The sequence below is a fragment of the Trachypithecus francoisi genome, unplaced genomic scaffold (genome assembly GCF_009764315.1).
Source record: "Trachypithecus francoisi isolate TF-2019V2 unplaced genomic scaffold, Tfra_2.0 Lachesis_group14, whole genome shotgun sequence".
Lineage (NCBI taxonomy): Eukaryota > Metazoa > Chordata > Mammalia > Primates > Cercopithecidae > Trachypithecus > Trachypithecus francoisi.
This window is the reverse complement of record NW_022681459.1, coordinates 19831101-19843708: the sequence shown is the minus strand read 5'-3', so window position 1 is coordinate 19843708 and position 12608 is coordinate 19831101. Positions and strand designations below refer to the sequence as shown.

The 12608-nt window shown below is 48.6% G+C and overlaps 1 protein-coding gene across 2 annotated transcripts; it reads left to right on the top strand.

The window, feature by feature from the left end:
* The first annotated feature begins 1847 nt into the window (after positions 1–1847).
* Positions 1848–10301, top strand: LOC117095699 (T-complex protein 10A homolog 1-like). 2 transcript variants are annotated; one of them, XM_033232318.1, is made up of 5 exons: positions 1848–1962; positions 3118–3259; positions 4805–5020; positions 8068–8205; positions 10038–10301. In XM_033232318.1, exons 2-5 carry the CDS (start codon positions 3119–3121, stop codon positions 10266–10268), a joined length of 726 nt encoding a protein of 241 aa, XP_033088209.1. In that variant the 5' UTR covers positions 1848–1962; position 3118; the 3' UTR covers positions 10269–10301. The 2 variants fall into 2 exon arrangements, with proteins under 2 accessions (XP_033088209.1, XP_033088210.1); XM_033232319.1 differs by having other exon boundaries at positions 1855–1962; positions 3099–3259.
* Positions 10302–12608: the final 2307 nt, after the last annotated feature.

The window sequence follows — 12608 nt, the reverse complement described above, 5'->3', positions numbered from 1 at the left end:
GGCCAGGAGTTCGAGACCAGCCTGGCCAACATGGTACATGGTCTCTACTGAAAATACAAAAATTAGCCATGCATGGTGGCACGTGCCTATAATCTCAGCTACTGGGGAGGCTGAGGCAGGAGAATTGCTTGAACCCAGGAGGCAGAGGTTGTGGTGAGCCAAGATCATGCCACTGCTCTCCTGGGTGACACAGGAAGACTCCATCTCAGAAAAAAAAAAAAAAAAAAAGAGACACCAGGGATCTATGTACACAGAGGAAAGGGACAGGAAGAAGGCCGCCATCTGCAAGACAAGTACTGGGGCCTCGGGAAAAACCAGCCCTGCCAATGCTGTGATATTAGACCTCCAGCCTCCAAAACTGTAAGAAATCAATGTCTGTTGTTAAAGCCACCCAGTCCATGGTATTTCGTTACGGCAGCTCTTACAAACTAAGACACAAACTTAAATGGGTATTCTATAGGAACAGATATATATACACAAGGAAGATAGACATTCTTTTATCAAAGTGAACTTCACTTCTTAAAATATACTAACATTGTGTACTAACATTGTAAAATATAATTTTAAATACTTTTTGGCGAAGCAGAAAACATACATTTCCAGTATCGTCTACGTAACCTGTTTCTGATTCTTGTCCAACTCCCACAGCCCATGTTAAGGTTGAGAGCCCACTCCCTCCTCAGTTCCCAGGTTTCCGAACATACCTTCTTCTTCATCCCCCATTGAGCTGGTTGTAATCACAGCATTCGATTACAAGTCTATCTCCCTGGATGGACTGTGAGATCTTGGGGGCCAGGGCACTGTTGTTAGATTTTTAATTTTTTAAATTTTATTTATTTATTTTTGAGAGAGGGTCTCATTCTGCTATCCAGGCTGGAGTGCAGTGGCATGATCCTGACTCACTGCAACCTCCACCTCCCGAGTTCAAGCTATTCTCCTGCCTCAGCCTCCTGAGTAGCTGGAACTGCAGGCGCGCACCACTGTGTCCGACTAATTTTAGTATTTTTAGTGGAGACAGGATTTCACCGTGTTGGCCAGGCTGGTCTCAAACTCCTGATCTCAGGTGATCTGTCTGCCTTGGCTTCCCAAAGTGCTTGGATTACAGGCATGAGCCAGTCAACCTCTCACACACCTCAGGGACCCACACACTCGCACACCTCAGGACACACACACACTCCCGCAGTTAGAATGATGCACAGGGACAAAAGCGCCTTCTGGTTCTTCTTTGTAGTATTTTCTTCATTCATTCACGATGTCGGCGTTTACCGCCTATTGCACGCGAGTCGCTTACAGAACTATCTGAGTGACACGCGTCCCACGCAGGCTCAGGTGAGCCCCAGGTGTGTGTTTGCCACACGCAGCACCATGGATGAGAAGGATGGCCAGGGTTTAACAGGAACATGGACTCTGGCTTGATCCTCATTCTCTTCTCTACCACAAAAATCACACGAACAATTCAGATGGAGATGCATTTAGTGAAATGATGAAACTTGGAATCCTGTCTCCTATTTAAACTCACATATATTATTTTCCCCTCATAAAAAACGTTTTTTTCTAGTAAATAATTTGATATCCAAAGAAAATTTATATTTCTTCAAAAATGTCTGCTCAGAGAAATGAGCTCTTACTACAAGTTGGGTATTGAAGACTTGATATTAAACACATGATTTTTGTCAATTGGGAGGAGCAGTTTGACTCTCTCCAATGTCCTTTGTGGATGGATGGACTCTACTGACGATGAGCTTCTGTATTAGAATTGCAGGTTTGGGGATGTTTAATTATTATCTGAGTTGGTACAATGGTGACGCTGAGTGAGACGTTCATGCCCCTTTAAGACAGAAAGTCCGTTGGAACTGTCTGCTGCTCTCTGGTCTCTGGATATGAGGCGGGAGGGCTTGGGGACAGCAGTGGGGACACGGCCCAGATGATCTGGTCCCAGCAGAACTGACTGTCGGGTAACAGGTGAGGTGACGAGGTCTGGTAGTGGGGCCGAGGGAAGGGGTCTTCCCTGGACTGAGGGGGTCATGAGTTTGGGGCCGAGGACACTGCGGTATCCCCTCAGAGGAGTAGGGGAAGAAGGAGCTTTCTCAGGGCTGTGAGGGCCTTGACCCCGGCCCACTAACGCAGACACATTCCCAGTCCCGGCCGGGAAGGAACGGCAGTGGTCTGGTTACTGGTAGGTCTTGTTCTAGACCTTCGATTCGCTTCCATCAGGAGACTCTCTTTTAAACAACGTTTCTCCGATCACTGTGGTTAAACTCTTCCTTCTTACATTTGTATAGAGTTAGAAGTTTACGAAAAAACAGTCAGGGTTTTGCTGCGGGCCACGGGCTTCCTAAAACCGAGAGGGCGAGGCAGAGGTGGAAGCAGCTTTCAGAGATGACCCTGCAGGCTTGCAGCAAAGCTTTGTGTTTTCTCTTTTGTTTTTGTTTTCCAATTGCTGTGAGCTTCCTAGAACTGGTGTAAATGCTCTACCTATAAAAAGGTATTTCCTTTCCACGTCTTCACCATGAATTCACAAATGTCGCCCCGACGGTTCAAGACTCATACTCAGCACAGTGGAGGGTCTGCCTGTGCCCCTCCAGGTGAGTGCTGATCCAGTGGTGCTGATTCAAGGGCCGAGAATTCCCTCAGTGTCGCACACGACCATCCACTCACATCCACTCACACCCCGAGACCATCCCGCTCACACCCCGAGACCATCCCGCTCACACCCCAAGACCATCCCGCTCCCACCCTGAGACCATACGCTCACACCCGCTCACACCCCAAGACCATCCCACTCACATCCACTCACATCCATTCACATTCTGCTCACATCCCACTCACACCCCTCTTTGGATGACCAGAGTGTGTTAGGTGTCAGGCTGATCTTCTAGGATTTCCAGCATTTTCCACAGAGGATGGTGGAGAGCCAGGTGTGGGCAGCTCAGTCCCTCCGTCTGTGGTGTCCTTTCACCTGGTCAGCTTCACGCTTGGGAATGTGCACACGACCCGGGGGAGAAGAGTGGCTCCAGGTCCTGCTTACACTTAGGTTGGGGCTGGGGCCTTCAGCCCACACTGACAGGGTAGGGGGGCTGCATTCAAGCGTCCCATAGCCCTTCCCTTCCCAACCAGGATGCTGGCAGGTCAGCTCAAGGCTGGCACCCACCAGGGCACCCACCCAGAGGATGCATGCCCGGGAGCTGGGGCTGTTATGGAGAAGACAGCTGCGACAGCTGAGGTCCCTACAGAGGACTGCAACGCCGGGGAGACGCCAGTGAGTTGAGCTCTGTGGGGACAGAGTTAGTCCCACCAGGCAGGACCCTGATTCCTGTCCCTGAGGCCCACCATTGGACTTTCCCTCGCCAGGCCCCTGTAGGAAAGCACCACCCAGGGACACTGATTCTGTACTTCCTCTCCAAGGGCATGTGGCTCTTTCCCCCTCTGCAACCGTATCTCTTGGTGGATGGGAGGCAGGGCAGGGAGTTAAAGAAAATATTAACATTCCAGCTTTTCTCCTCTAATCCAGAAGAAGGTACCAGACTTTAAAAAGTTCATTAAAGAAAATCAGAAAGTTGACATGCCTCACATCATCCCAGCAAGTTTCCTGATTTTTACCATCTTCCTCACTGGACCCTGTTGGACAGTGCTTGCTGTCATTAAAGTCCCACAGGTCCCTTTGGCCAGGGCCACCCAGTACAGGGCGATACCTTTATCACGATCCTGCTTATATTCTCAGAGCAAGACTGGAGGCTCTACGATCCAGTGAAAGATCCCAGGGGAAGGCTAACATGTCAGGTTGAAAATGCAGTGACTTCCATAATTTTTAAACTATTGACCATACATCTGTACCAGTACAGCGTTTGAGACCAGCCTGGCCAACATAGCAAAACCCTGTCTCTACTGAAAAAAGAAAAATTAGCCAGGTGTGGTGGCATGTGCCTGTAATCCCAACCCCGGATACTGAGGCACCAGAATTGCTTGAATCTGGGAAGTGGAGGTTGCAGTGAGCTGAGATTGTGCCACTGCACTCCAGCCTGGGTGACAGAGCAAGACACTGTCTCAAAAAAAAAAAGGAAAAGAATGCCAGCCTCTTTTTGCTGTAGTAGTGTTTTAACAAAAAAATCATAATTCACTAACCATCTTTATCTGGTTATATTATGTAGACTAACTCATAATAAACACTACTTAACAAGAATAAAGCTATGGCCAGGCATGGTAGCTTATTCCTGTAGTCCCAGCACTTTGGGAGGCCGAGGCAGGTGGATCACTCGAGCCCAGGAGTTTGAGACCAGTCTGGGCAACATGGTGAAATCCCTATCTCTACTAAAAATACAAAAATTAGTGAGGTGTGGTGGCACATGCCTGCAGTCCCAGCTATTTGGGAGGCTGAGGCAGGAGGATCACTTGAGCTCATCAAGTTGAAGCTTCAAGTGAGCTGAGATCATGCCACCGCACTCCAGCCTGAGAGACTGAGTGAGACCTTGAAGAAAAAAAAGAAAGAAAGAAAGAAGAAAGAAAGAAGGAAGGAAGGAAGGAAGGAAGAAGGAAGGAAGGAAGGAAGGAAGGAAAGAAAAGAAAGAAGAAGAAAGAAAGAAAGAAAGAAAGAAAGAAGAAAGAAAGAAAGAAAGAAAGAAAGAGAAAGAAAGAAAGAAAGAAAGAAGAAAGAAAAAGGCTGTGGTTGTTCTGTTTATCTCATCGGGTGTCTTTTATTCCAGGAATAGTGTTGGTCTTGCATCAGAGGGGGCTTGAGTATTGTGCAGATAAATGTGCCCGTTGTGACGTCTGAGAGGTTTTTCCGGTGTTCTCTTCCCACTAACAGCCATTACAGCAGCAGATCATCAGACTCCACCAAGAGCTCGGGAGACAGAAGTCACTGTGGGCTGATGTTCATGGAAAACTCCGGAGTCCTATAGATGCTTTGAGGAAGCAGAACGTGGAGCTCCGAGAAAAGCTGATATCTCTGCAGCTGCAGTGGTGGGAAGCCAGGCAGAAATCTGCAGCGTCCCCACATGCGGGGCAAGAATCATGCGCTCTGGTACCAAAAGTGCATTTGTGTTTTTGTACCATTTGTATTATGTGAAAATAGCATCCCCATAAAGATGTGGGCTTTATTGCTGAGTGACGTGGTATTGCTCACGCTCCAGGTGGTGGGAGGGGTTGCTAACTTCCAATCAACTTCATTTCCCGTAAGTAATGATTAATAAGAACTGGATATATCAGGCCTCTCACCTGGCACTCCAGCAGACAGAAGCATTGCCGCCCCCAGGCTGTGTGTCTCAAGTCTAGAATTCTGAGACATCTCAGGACAACAGCAGCAAACCCTTACTGTGGACTTTACATGGGCTAGATACAGAGCTGTACGGTCTTACTCTCTATGATGACCCTATGAAATGGATACTAAAACTAACTCCATCATGACCACGGGCTGGAGAACATGGAGCTGGGATTTGAACCCAGGGTGACTGCAGAGCCAGCTCAGTAGCCTGGCATCCTTCTATTCATCCTCGAGGGCAGCTGTGTAGAATGCAATAGAGACCTGTTGAAACGGGGAAAGTTCCCTTGTCCCCCTCACAGGGTGTGCGATGGGGGTGTGGCTCGCTTCTTTGGTTCTCCACTGCTCAAACCTCTAGGGGAACATACAGACCGGCAGGCTGTGGGGCTCTGACCCCACGGCAGTGTCTAGGGGTGAATGTTTCCAGCTGAAGCGCCAGTGGGTGTGTGTTACAGGGTGGGAGCTCTTTGGTTTAGCCATCTGTAGGCAGTTTGTGTTTATCAGCTCAATTAGACCCTCTGGCTTATCACATGGACAGAGGGCTTTCTGTGTCCTGGGTTCTTGCCTTGGTGTACCTGAAAAATCAGATCACATGTAGGCTTGGAGGATGGGTGCAAGGTTTTTTATTGAGTGGTGATAGCTCTCAGCAGATGGGGGAGCCAGAAGGGAGATGGAATGGGAAGGCAGTTTTCCCCTTGGAGTTGGGCTGCCCAGCGGCTGGGCTCTCCTCCCACCACCCCGAGCAAACTCTGTGTCATTCCACCAGTCAATGCCCTGTTGGTGCCTGCTGTGTCTGCTGGTGTGCTCTTTGGCCGTTGTGTTCTTCTCGACAACCAGCCACTTGTGTCTCTGCCCGCTAGGGTCTTGGGGTTTTTATAGGCATAGGATGGGAGTGTGGCAGGCCAGGGTGGTCTTGGGAAATGCAACATTTGGGCCCAAAAGCAGAAATGCCTGGGTCCATGGGTACAGGCCCGGGGGTGGAGCCCTAGCCAGGGACCCTTCTTTACCCAGGACTTTCCTGCCCCCATCCTGTATCACTACCCTGCTCTATCCCAAACGAAGAACCAGCATCCTCCTGCTGAAGTAGTCGGTGCCTCCCAGCACCAGCCTGCCTTTACAGAACACTGAGCTTTCACGTTTGATCACATGGCTCAAAGAACCAGCCTAAGAGAGTGTGAATGTGGCCAGTGTTACCACTTCCTTGTCTGGGTTCTGTTTCCCACACATGGGTCTAAGCAACTTGAATCATTAAAATTATACGCACAGGTAACGGCACATGGAACCACGCGAACACCCTCCAAATGTAAGTGGGGATATTTCTTAGTGGATTAAGAAAACTACTAACATTTCCTAGCTGCACTTATTGTGTGAACTTTTAAATCAGTACTTCCAGGACTTAGAATATTTCCGATACAGCACAGTGATTACAACACACTCACACACACACACACACACACACACACACATGCACCCACTGAATATATTCCAGAGGAGCCTGCTCTGTATTCTGTCCTCCAAGCACAGCGAGAACAGCCACAAGTTCCTCTACAAGAATTATGGGAAATCTTGGAAGTTATTCCCAGTCTTTGGGAGCGCTGCGGGAGCTTTGTTTCCATGGAGATGGCTTCTGTTGCCTCAGAAAGAAAGTGGGTTTAGCCTCTCAGCACAGCAAAGCGCCTGGTCCTTCTGTGGAAGGAAGAGCAGAAGCTGGGCAGGCTGTTCCTCCATCAGAGGAAGAGAGGGGGAAATTGCCACAAATACTGGCCAGGATTGTCCACCTTCTGTGGGGAGAACCTAAGAAGACCAACAGGGATTTTTTCCCTGCATATATTGTATGCCAGTTCCTCAAAAATAGTATCTACTGCCCCATTTGGGTCATTGTATGTTGGAAGAAATGTAACCATAACAATTACCCCAAGAGTCAGTGGAGTCTTACTCAGTCTTCACATGCCCTACAGTTTTTGATCATTCTCTTATTTCGAGATTAGAGCTTGGTGAATTTCCAAATATTTTTCCATTCTGTGCATTGTACTGGTCACCATGGAGCTGTTTATAAGAACAAGATCTACGCTCACAAGAGCACACCTGATTTGAAGAAAGAGGATGGGATATGTGAATCCCATACTTTAAATATGCGTAGGTGTAGCTGTGTGTAGTTGCAGTTTTAGGGACTGAATATCTAAAAGGCTGAGGCGTGAGCACCCACGGAACGCGGGCACGGCTGTATGGGTGAGCCACTCTGGATCTGATATTAAGGGTTCGTTCATAGCAGCTCTCTCCCCTTCTCACCCCCTCCTCCTCCTCAGAGGGGAGAGCGGTGAATAATTTAACATTCCAGACATCACATACCTCATCCCACCTGAAGGATCACTCTGCTCCAGGTCAGTCTGCTGATAACAGGGAAAGTTGGGAAGTTGCATTTTGAACCTTAGACAAGTTGTAGAGACAACACTAGAAGTAGTATCACATTTTCTTCCTCCGTTAACACCTTCCTGGTTGAAGACACAGGAGCCTAAAGGAAGATACGTTGGGTATTGTTTATTCTGTAGCCTTTGGGATCCGGTGATCATTTTGAAACAAGGAACCACAATAAGAAACACAAAGCAAACATCGGCTCCACAGTTTCCTTCTCAAACCTTTGGTGAGGGTTTCTGTTCTTATCAACATGTTAGGGGGAAAACCCAGTCCAAGTCCCCCTACCTGGTACTGTAATGTTTTCTAGGACATTCCAATTATTCTTGATTGTATTAAAATTTGGATTTATTTTACCTTTGAAAACGTGAACATTTTCCCTGCATTTTGTCTTTTAGGCATTGGAACCCGCTTTTGGAAAAATTTCACCTCCGTCGGCTGATGAAGAGACAATGCCCAAATACGTTGGCCGCGAGAATCAGAGTGCCACTCTCCTGGGACAAAGATCGTCATCTAACAATTCAGCTCCTCCAAAGGTGAACCTTTGTGCTTATCATCTGTAAAGAGCAGCAGAAGTTCTGTACCCAAACACACACAGCCCATCAGCTCCTCACCACATAGTTTCTCCTCCCTGGGTGAGCATGATGCTCCCTGGAGTCCTGACACACCCTATCAGCTCCTCACCACACAGTTTCTCCTCCCTGGGTGAGCATGGTGCTCCCTGGAGTCCTGTGTTCTTCCAAGGACACGGGTGCATGCCTTTCAAACAAGATCCTAACCCTTAGCAGTTCTTGCTGCAGAGCAGATTCCAAGTCCTCCTGCTGCTTCCCTCTGAGTGCACTCACAGCAGCAAGCGTCTGCTGGGCCGAATGGACTTGGGGGCTTTCTTTCCATGGGTGCAGCCTGCGGAGGTGATGTGCGTGGCACTGTCTCCACGCTCTGTGGCCATTGTGTCTCGGGGCTCGCAGCCTCCCGCACTCCCTGCTTCTGCACTGCCATCTTGCACCTGCTGCTTGTCAGTGTGGACTCCTCTGAACAGGGGTGGCACTGTTAGCTTGGGGGCCACAGTACAGGATGCTATTTTGTCTCTTGTTGGGAATAGGCCCCCAAATCTGGCCATAAACTGGCCCCAAAACTGGCCATAAACAAAATCTCTGCAGCACTGTGACATGTTTGTGATGGCCATGATGTCCACACTGAAGGTTGTGGGTTTACCAGAATGAGGGCAAGGAACACCTGGCCCACCCATGGTGGAAAACTGCTTAAATGCGTTCTTAAACTACAAACAATAGCATGAGTGATCTGTGCCTTAAGGCCTTGCTCCTGCTGCAGATATCTAGCCAGACCCCATCCTTTGTTTTCGTCCATCCCTTTGTTTCCCATAAGGAAGAATGCTTTTAGGTAATCTATGATCTATAGAAACAATCAAATTATCACTGGCTTACTGTCAATAAATATGTGGGTAAATCTCTGTTCATGGCTCTCAGCTCTGAAGGCTGCGAGTCCCCTGATTTCCCACTCTACACGCTATACTTCTGTGCATGTGTCTTGAATTCCTCTAGCGCCACTGGGTTAGGGTCTCCCTGTCTGAGCTGGTCTCAGCAGTCTCTATCAAATTTTTCTTTGTTAAAATTAGGTCCTCTTTAGAACATTCTGCCAGCCAGTGTGTCTCTTCCTGTCCTAGCTTTGTGTCACCCTCATACTCAGGAGGCAAATATCGTGAGTCCTCCGCCAGCAACTGATACCCCCCAACTCCTGAAGATGATTTATCCCTTTGTATTCTTTCCCAAAGCAACTGCTGGTCAGATAACACTTTATTCCCTGAAGGAAGATCAGAAATCTACTCCAAGCATTTGTCACAAGTAGGAGAATAGCTTTTTCAGATCTATGAGTACAAAACATCGTAAGTCCCAGGATGGACTGCACAGGCCCAGCCTCCTGTGAGATGCGGACTTCTCTCATGCTCCCTCATGGACCTGAGTTAATCACAGGCATGCTGGGCAATGTACGAGCAAATAGATAACTGAATGGGTGGCTTATCCACACCTTGAAACCATCACTTTTTAAATAGCGCAAAAGGTAGACAATTATTTTTATTATGCATTTTTGAATTGAGTTTCAAGCACTTTATTTCACTGCTGCCTTTGTTCTACAATATCAGCCATATATTGGAATCCTGAATTCCACAGGAGCGTGGGCTGTAAAATGGGGAATCAGAGACACCAAATAATGGATGCCACGTGTGTCCTTCTGTAGGAAGCAGAGGTAGAATCATCTAGATTCTGTGATAGCTGGTGTGATGTGTTGCTTAACATTTTTAAATAATATAATGGCTACTAATGCAAACATTTCCCACATTTATTTTCAGCCAATGAGTTTAAATATAAGAATAATTAACTTGTGGAAAACAACACCACAGGAAAATAGAGATAAAAGTCTTTCCGGGAGACGTCAAGGCAGAAGAGCAACACCCACTGGAAGGCCGACGCCCCGTGCAGAGAGACGGAGGGTGTCTGAAGACGGAAAGGTGGCCTCGGACACCTGTGTCACTCTACACTGGCTGAATGGAAAATTCAGATTCAGAGAAAGTTCCATTTAGGTCTAATAAAAGTACTCAATTTGTTATTCAAAATAAACCGAGTAATTTATTAAACTAATTATGTTTCTATAGATAAAACCTTGAATTTCTTCAGAAATGTCTTTAATGCTATAAAAGCAAACAACTTGAATTGGGTTTTAAAAATCAGTTGCTTTCCTGAGCTCTGTAGTTCGTATATTTCTGCAGAGTCTTTAAAAGAATTGACCTACCTTGTAGTGCGGAGTGCAGGGCTGTTGGGTGAGCCCTGGGGTCTTGCTGGAAATCGAGGATGGCTGAAGATGGCTTTGTGCTCCCAGCCTTTGGGCTCAAGGTATTGCCCGCTCCAGGGACCTTGTGACAAGGCAGGCCTGTGACTGTTGTTGCTCCAGGCTATGCATCCATCTTCCCGAAGTCTGCAAAACTCGAGGGGCAGAAAATCACCAGTGCAGGCTTCCCAGGCCGCCATGCGGCAGGAGCAGATGGCAGCAGCCAGAGGAGCTGGTGAGCAGGGTCGGGGACTCCTGTTTCCATGCTCCCTGTAAAATGCGGGGCTTTCTGGTGGATACTCGTGAGCAGAACATCTTACTATGGCAAGGACATGTCCTTCATGGAGCTGTCTAATTTGTGGCCACTTTTTGTCTGATTCTCTCATTGGTTTCTTACCTGTGAGACTTGCTGACACCCCCAGCCCTTCACCCCACACACAGCCCACGTGTCGGCCTCCAGGGGCTGTGACTGGAGACCGACATGTGGATTCCGAATCCTAGTGGTCACTTCCCTCTGAGCACACTCCCAGCAGAAGGCGTCTGGCTGGGGCTGGGTGGTCTTGGGTGCTTTGTTCCCCTTTCTCCATTTGCTGGCCCACGGCATTGCTGCCACCCTGATGGAGTGCCCTCTCGTGTGGCACCTGCCTGGCCCCTTTCCCAAGCCCCAGTTCTGTCCATGCAGCTGTGGGTGCTTCCTGCACTGGGGGTCCCGCCGGGAGGAGCCAAGAGTGCCCCTGGGGGAGTCAGGAAAGAATTCCCTCTTCACCTCGCTGCCGGAAAATGACCATAGCAGCTTCACGACCCCTGCAGGAACCTATCTCGGTAAAGAAATGGAGCCTATGTGGTGGCCGAGCCTCAGGTGTGGCCGAGCTTCAGGTGTGGCCCTTATGCACAGCACAGCCCAAGCCTGCGGGCACCATTCGCCCTGGGCTGCCTGGCACCTGGACTCCTTCCCATCCTTGGCCAAGGCCTGTGTGGCCCTTCAGGGCCGAACCCGACACTGTCTTCCTCCTGAGTCCGCTCCCCCCGCCTCCTGCCCCCAGGCTGCTTCATGGCCTCTGCAGGGATCTTTGTAGAGGTGAGGCTGCTACTATCTGTCTGCTTCAGACCACTGCAGGCTCTGTGTGCCGTCACAGTCCCCTCGGCACTTCTCTGTGGGATGGGGAAGCCCTTCCCATGAGGTCTGCACTAGCCTGGCTGCCTTGTTCCTGCCGCCCCCTCCCCTTCAGGCCCCCAGACAAGATCTCAGTTTACTTGCTGGTGCCAGGCAGAATGGGGAACCTTGTCTCCCACCCACTTGCTAGCATCTGCGCAACCTGCAGGCATCATCTCAGCTGACAGTGACACCATCCTGGGGAAGCTCTCCTGACCCCCGGCTCTCCTGGAAGCCTGTGGTGCTCCTTCACCCTTCATAGGTCCCATAAGCCAGTGTCACAAGGATCCGGCTTTTCTCTCCTGTGTCTGCCTGCCGCGGGACTGCGAGCAGCTTCAGGGCCAAGAGAGTGCCTTTCCATCCGTGAATCTCCTGATCCGTTAGAATATTCGAAAGAGAGTGATGCCCAAGAAACACCACGGAGTGTATTCAGTAAAGAATTAATGTTCCTTACAGGATCATTTGTTGTTGAACTGACCTGACATGTGTATAGTAATCTCATGAACAAGAGACAATATGATCATACATTCGCTTAAACTGAATTTAGCAATCGCATTAGGATAATGATACTTCCACAATGTATATGCACTATCCTTTTAAATTTAACTTATTTGCTTTTTAGACAGAAGCTCATCAGTCTTAGAGAGTTCTGAAGGTGGATTTCTCAGCCACGTTCAACCTGATGAGTTCACCGGTTCTTCTCCAAACATTGCAGAGCTGCAGTTAGGTGGGCTGAGTGGCTTCTGCAAGGGTGGCCCACCTAGTTCCCCTGAGGGAGACCTGAGAAGGTGACCTTTTCATCTTGGGGAAGTGACATGCAGAGTGAGTGTCAAGAGATGGTTGCATCTTCTTGACAAGAGCAGAAAATTAAGATGATTCCAAATGTCTCTTTATTTCCTGAAGTACGGTCTTTCAAACAGATTTTTTTTTTTTTTACAGATT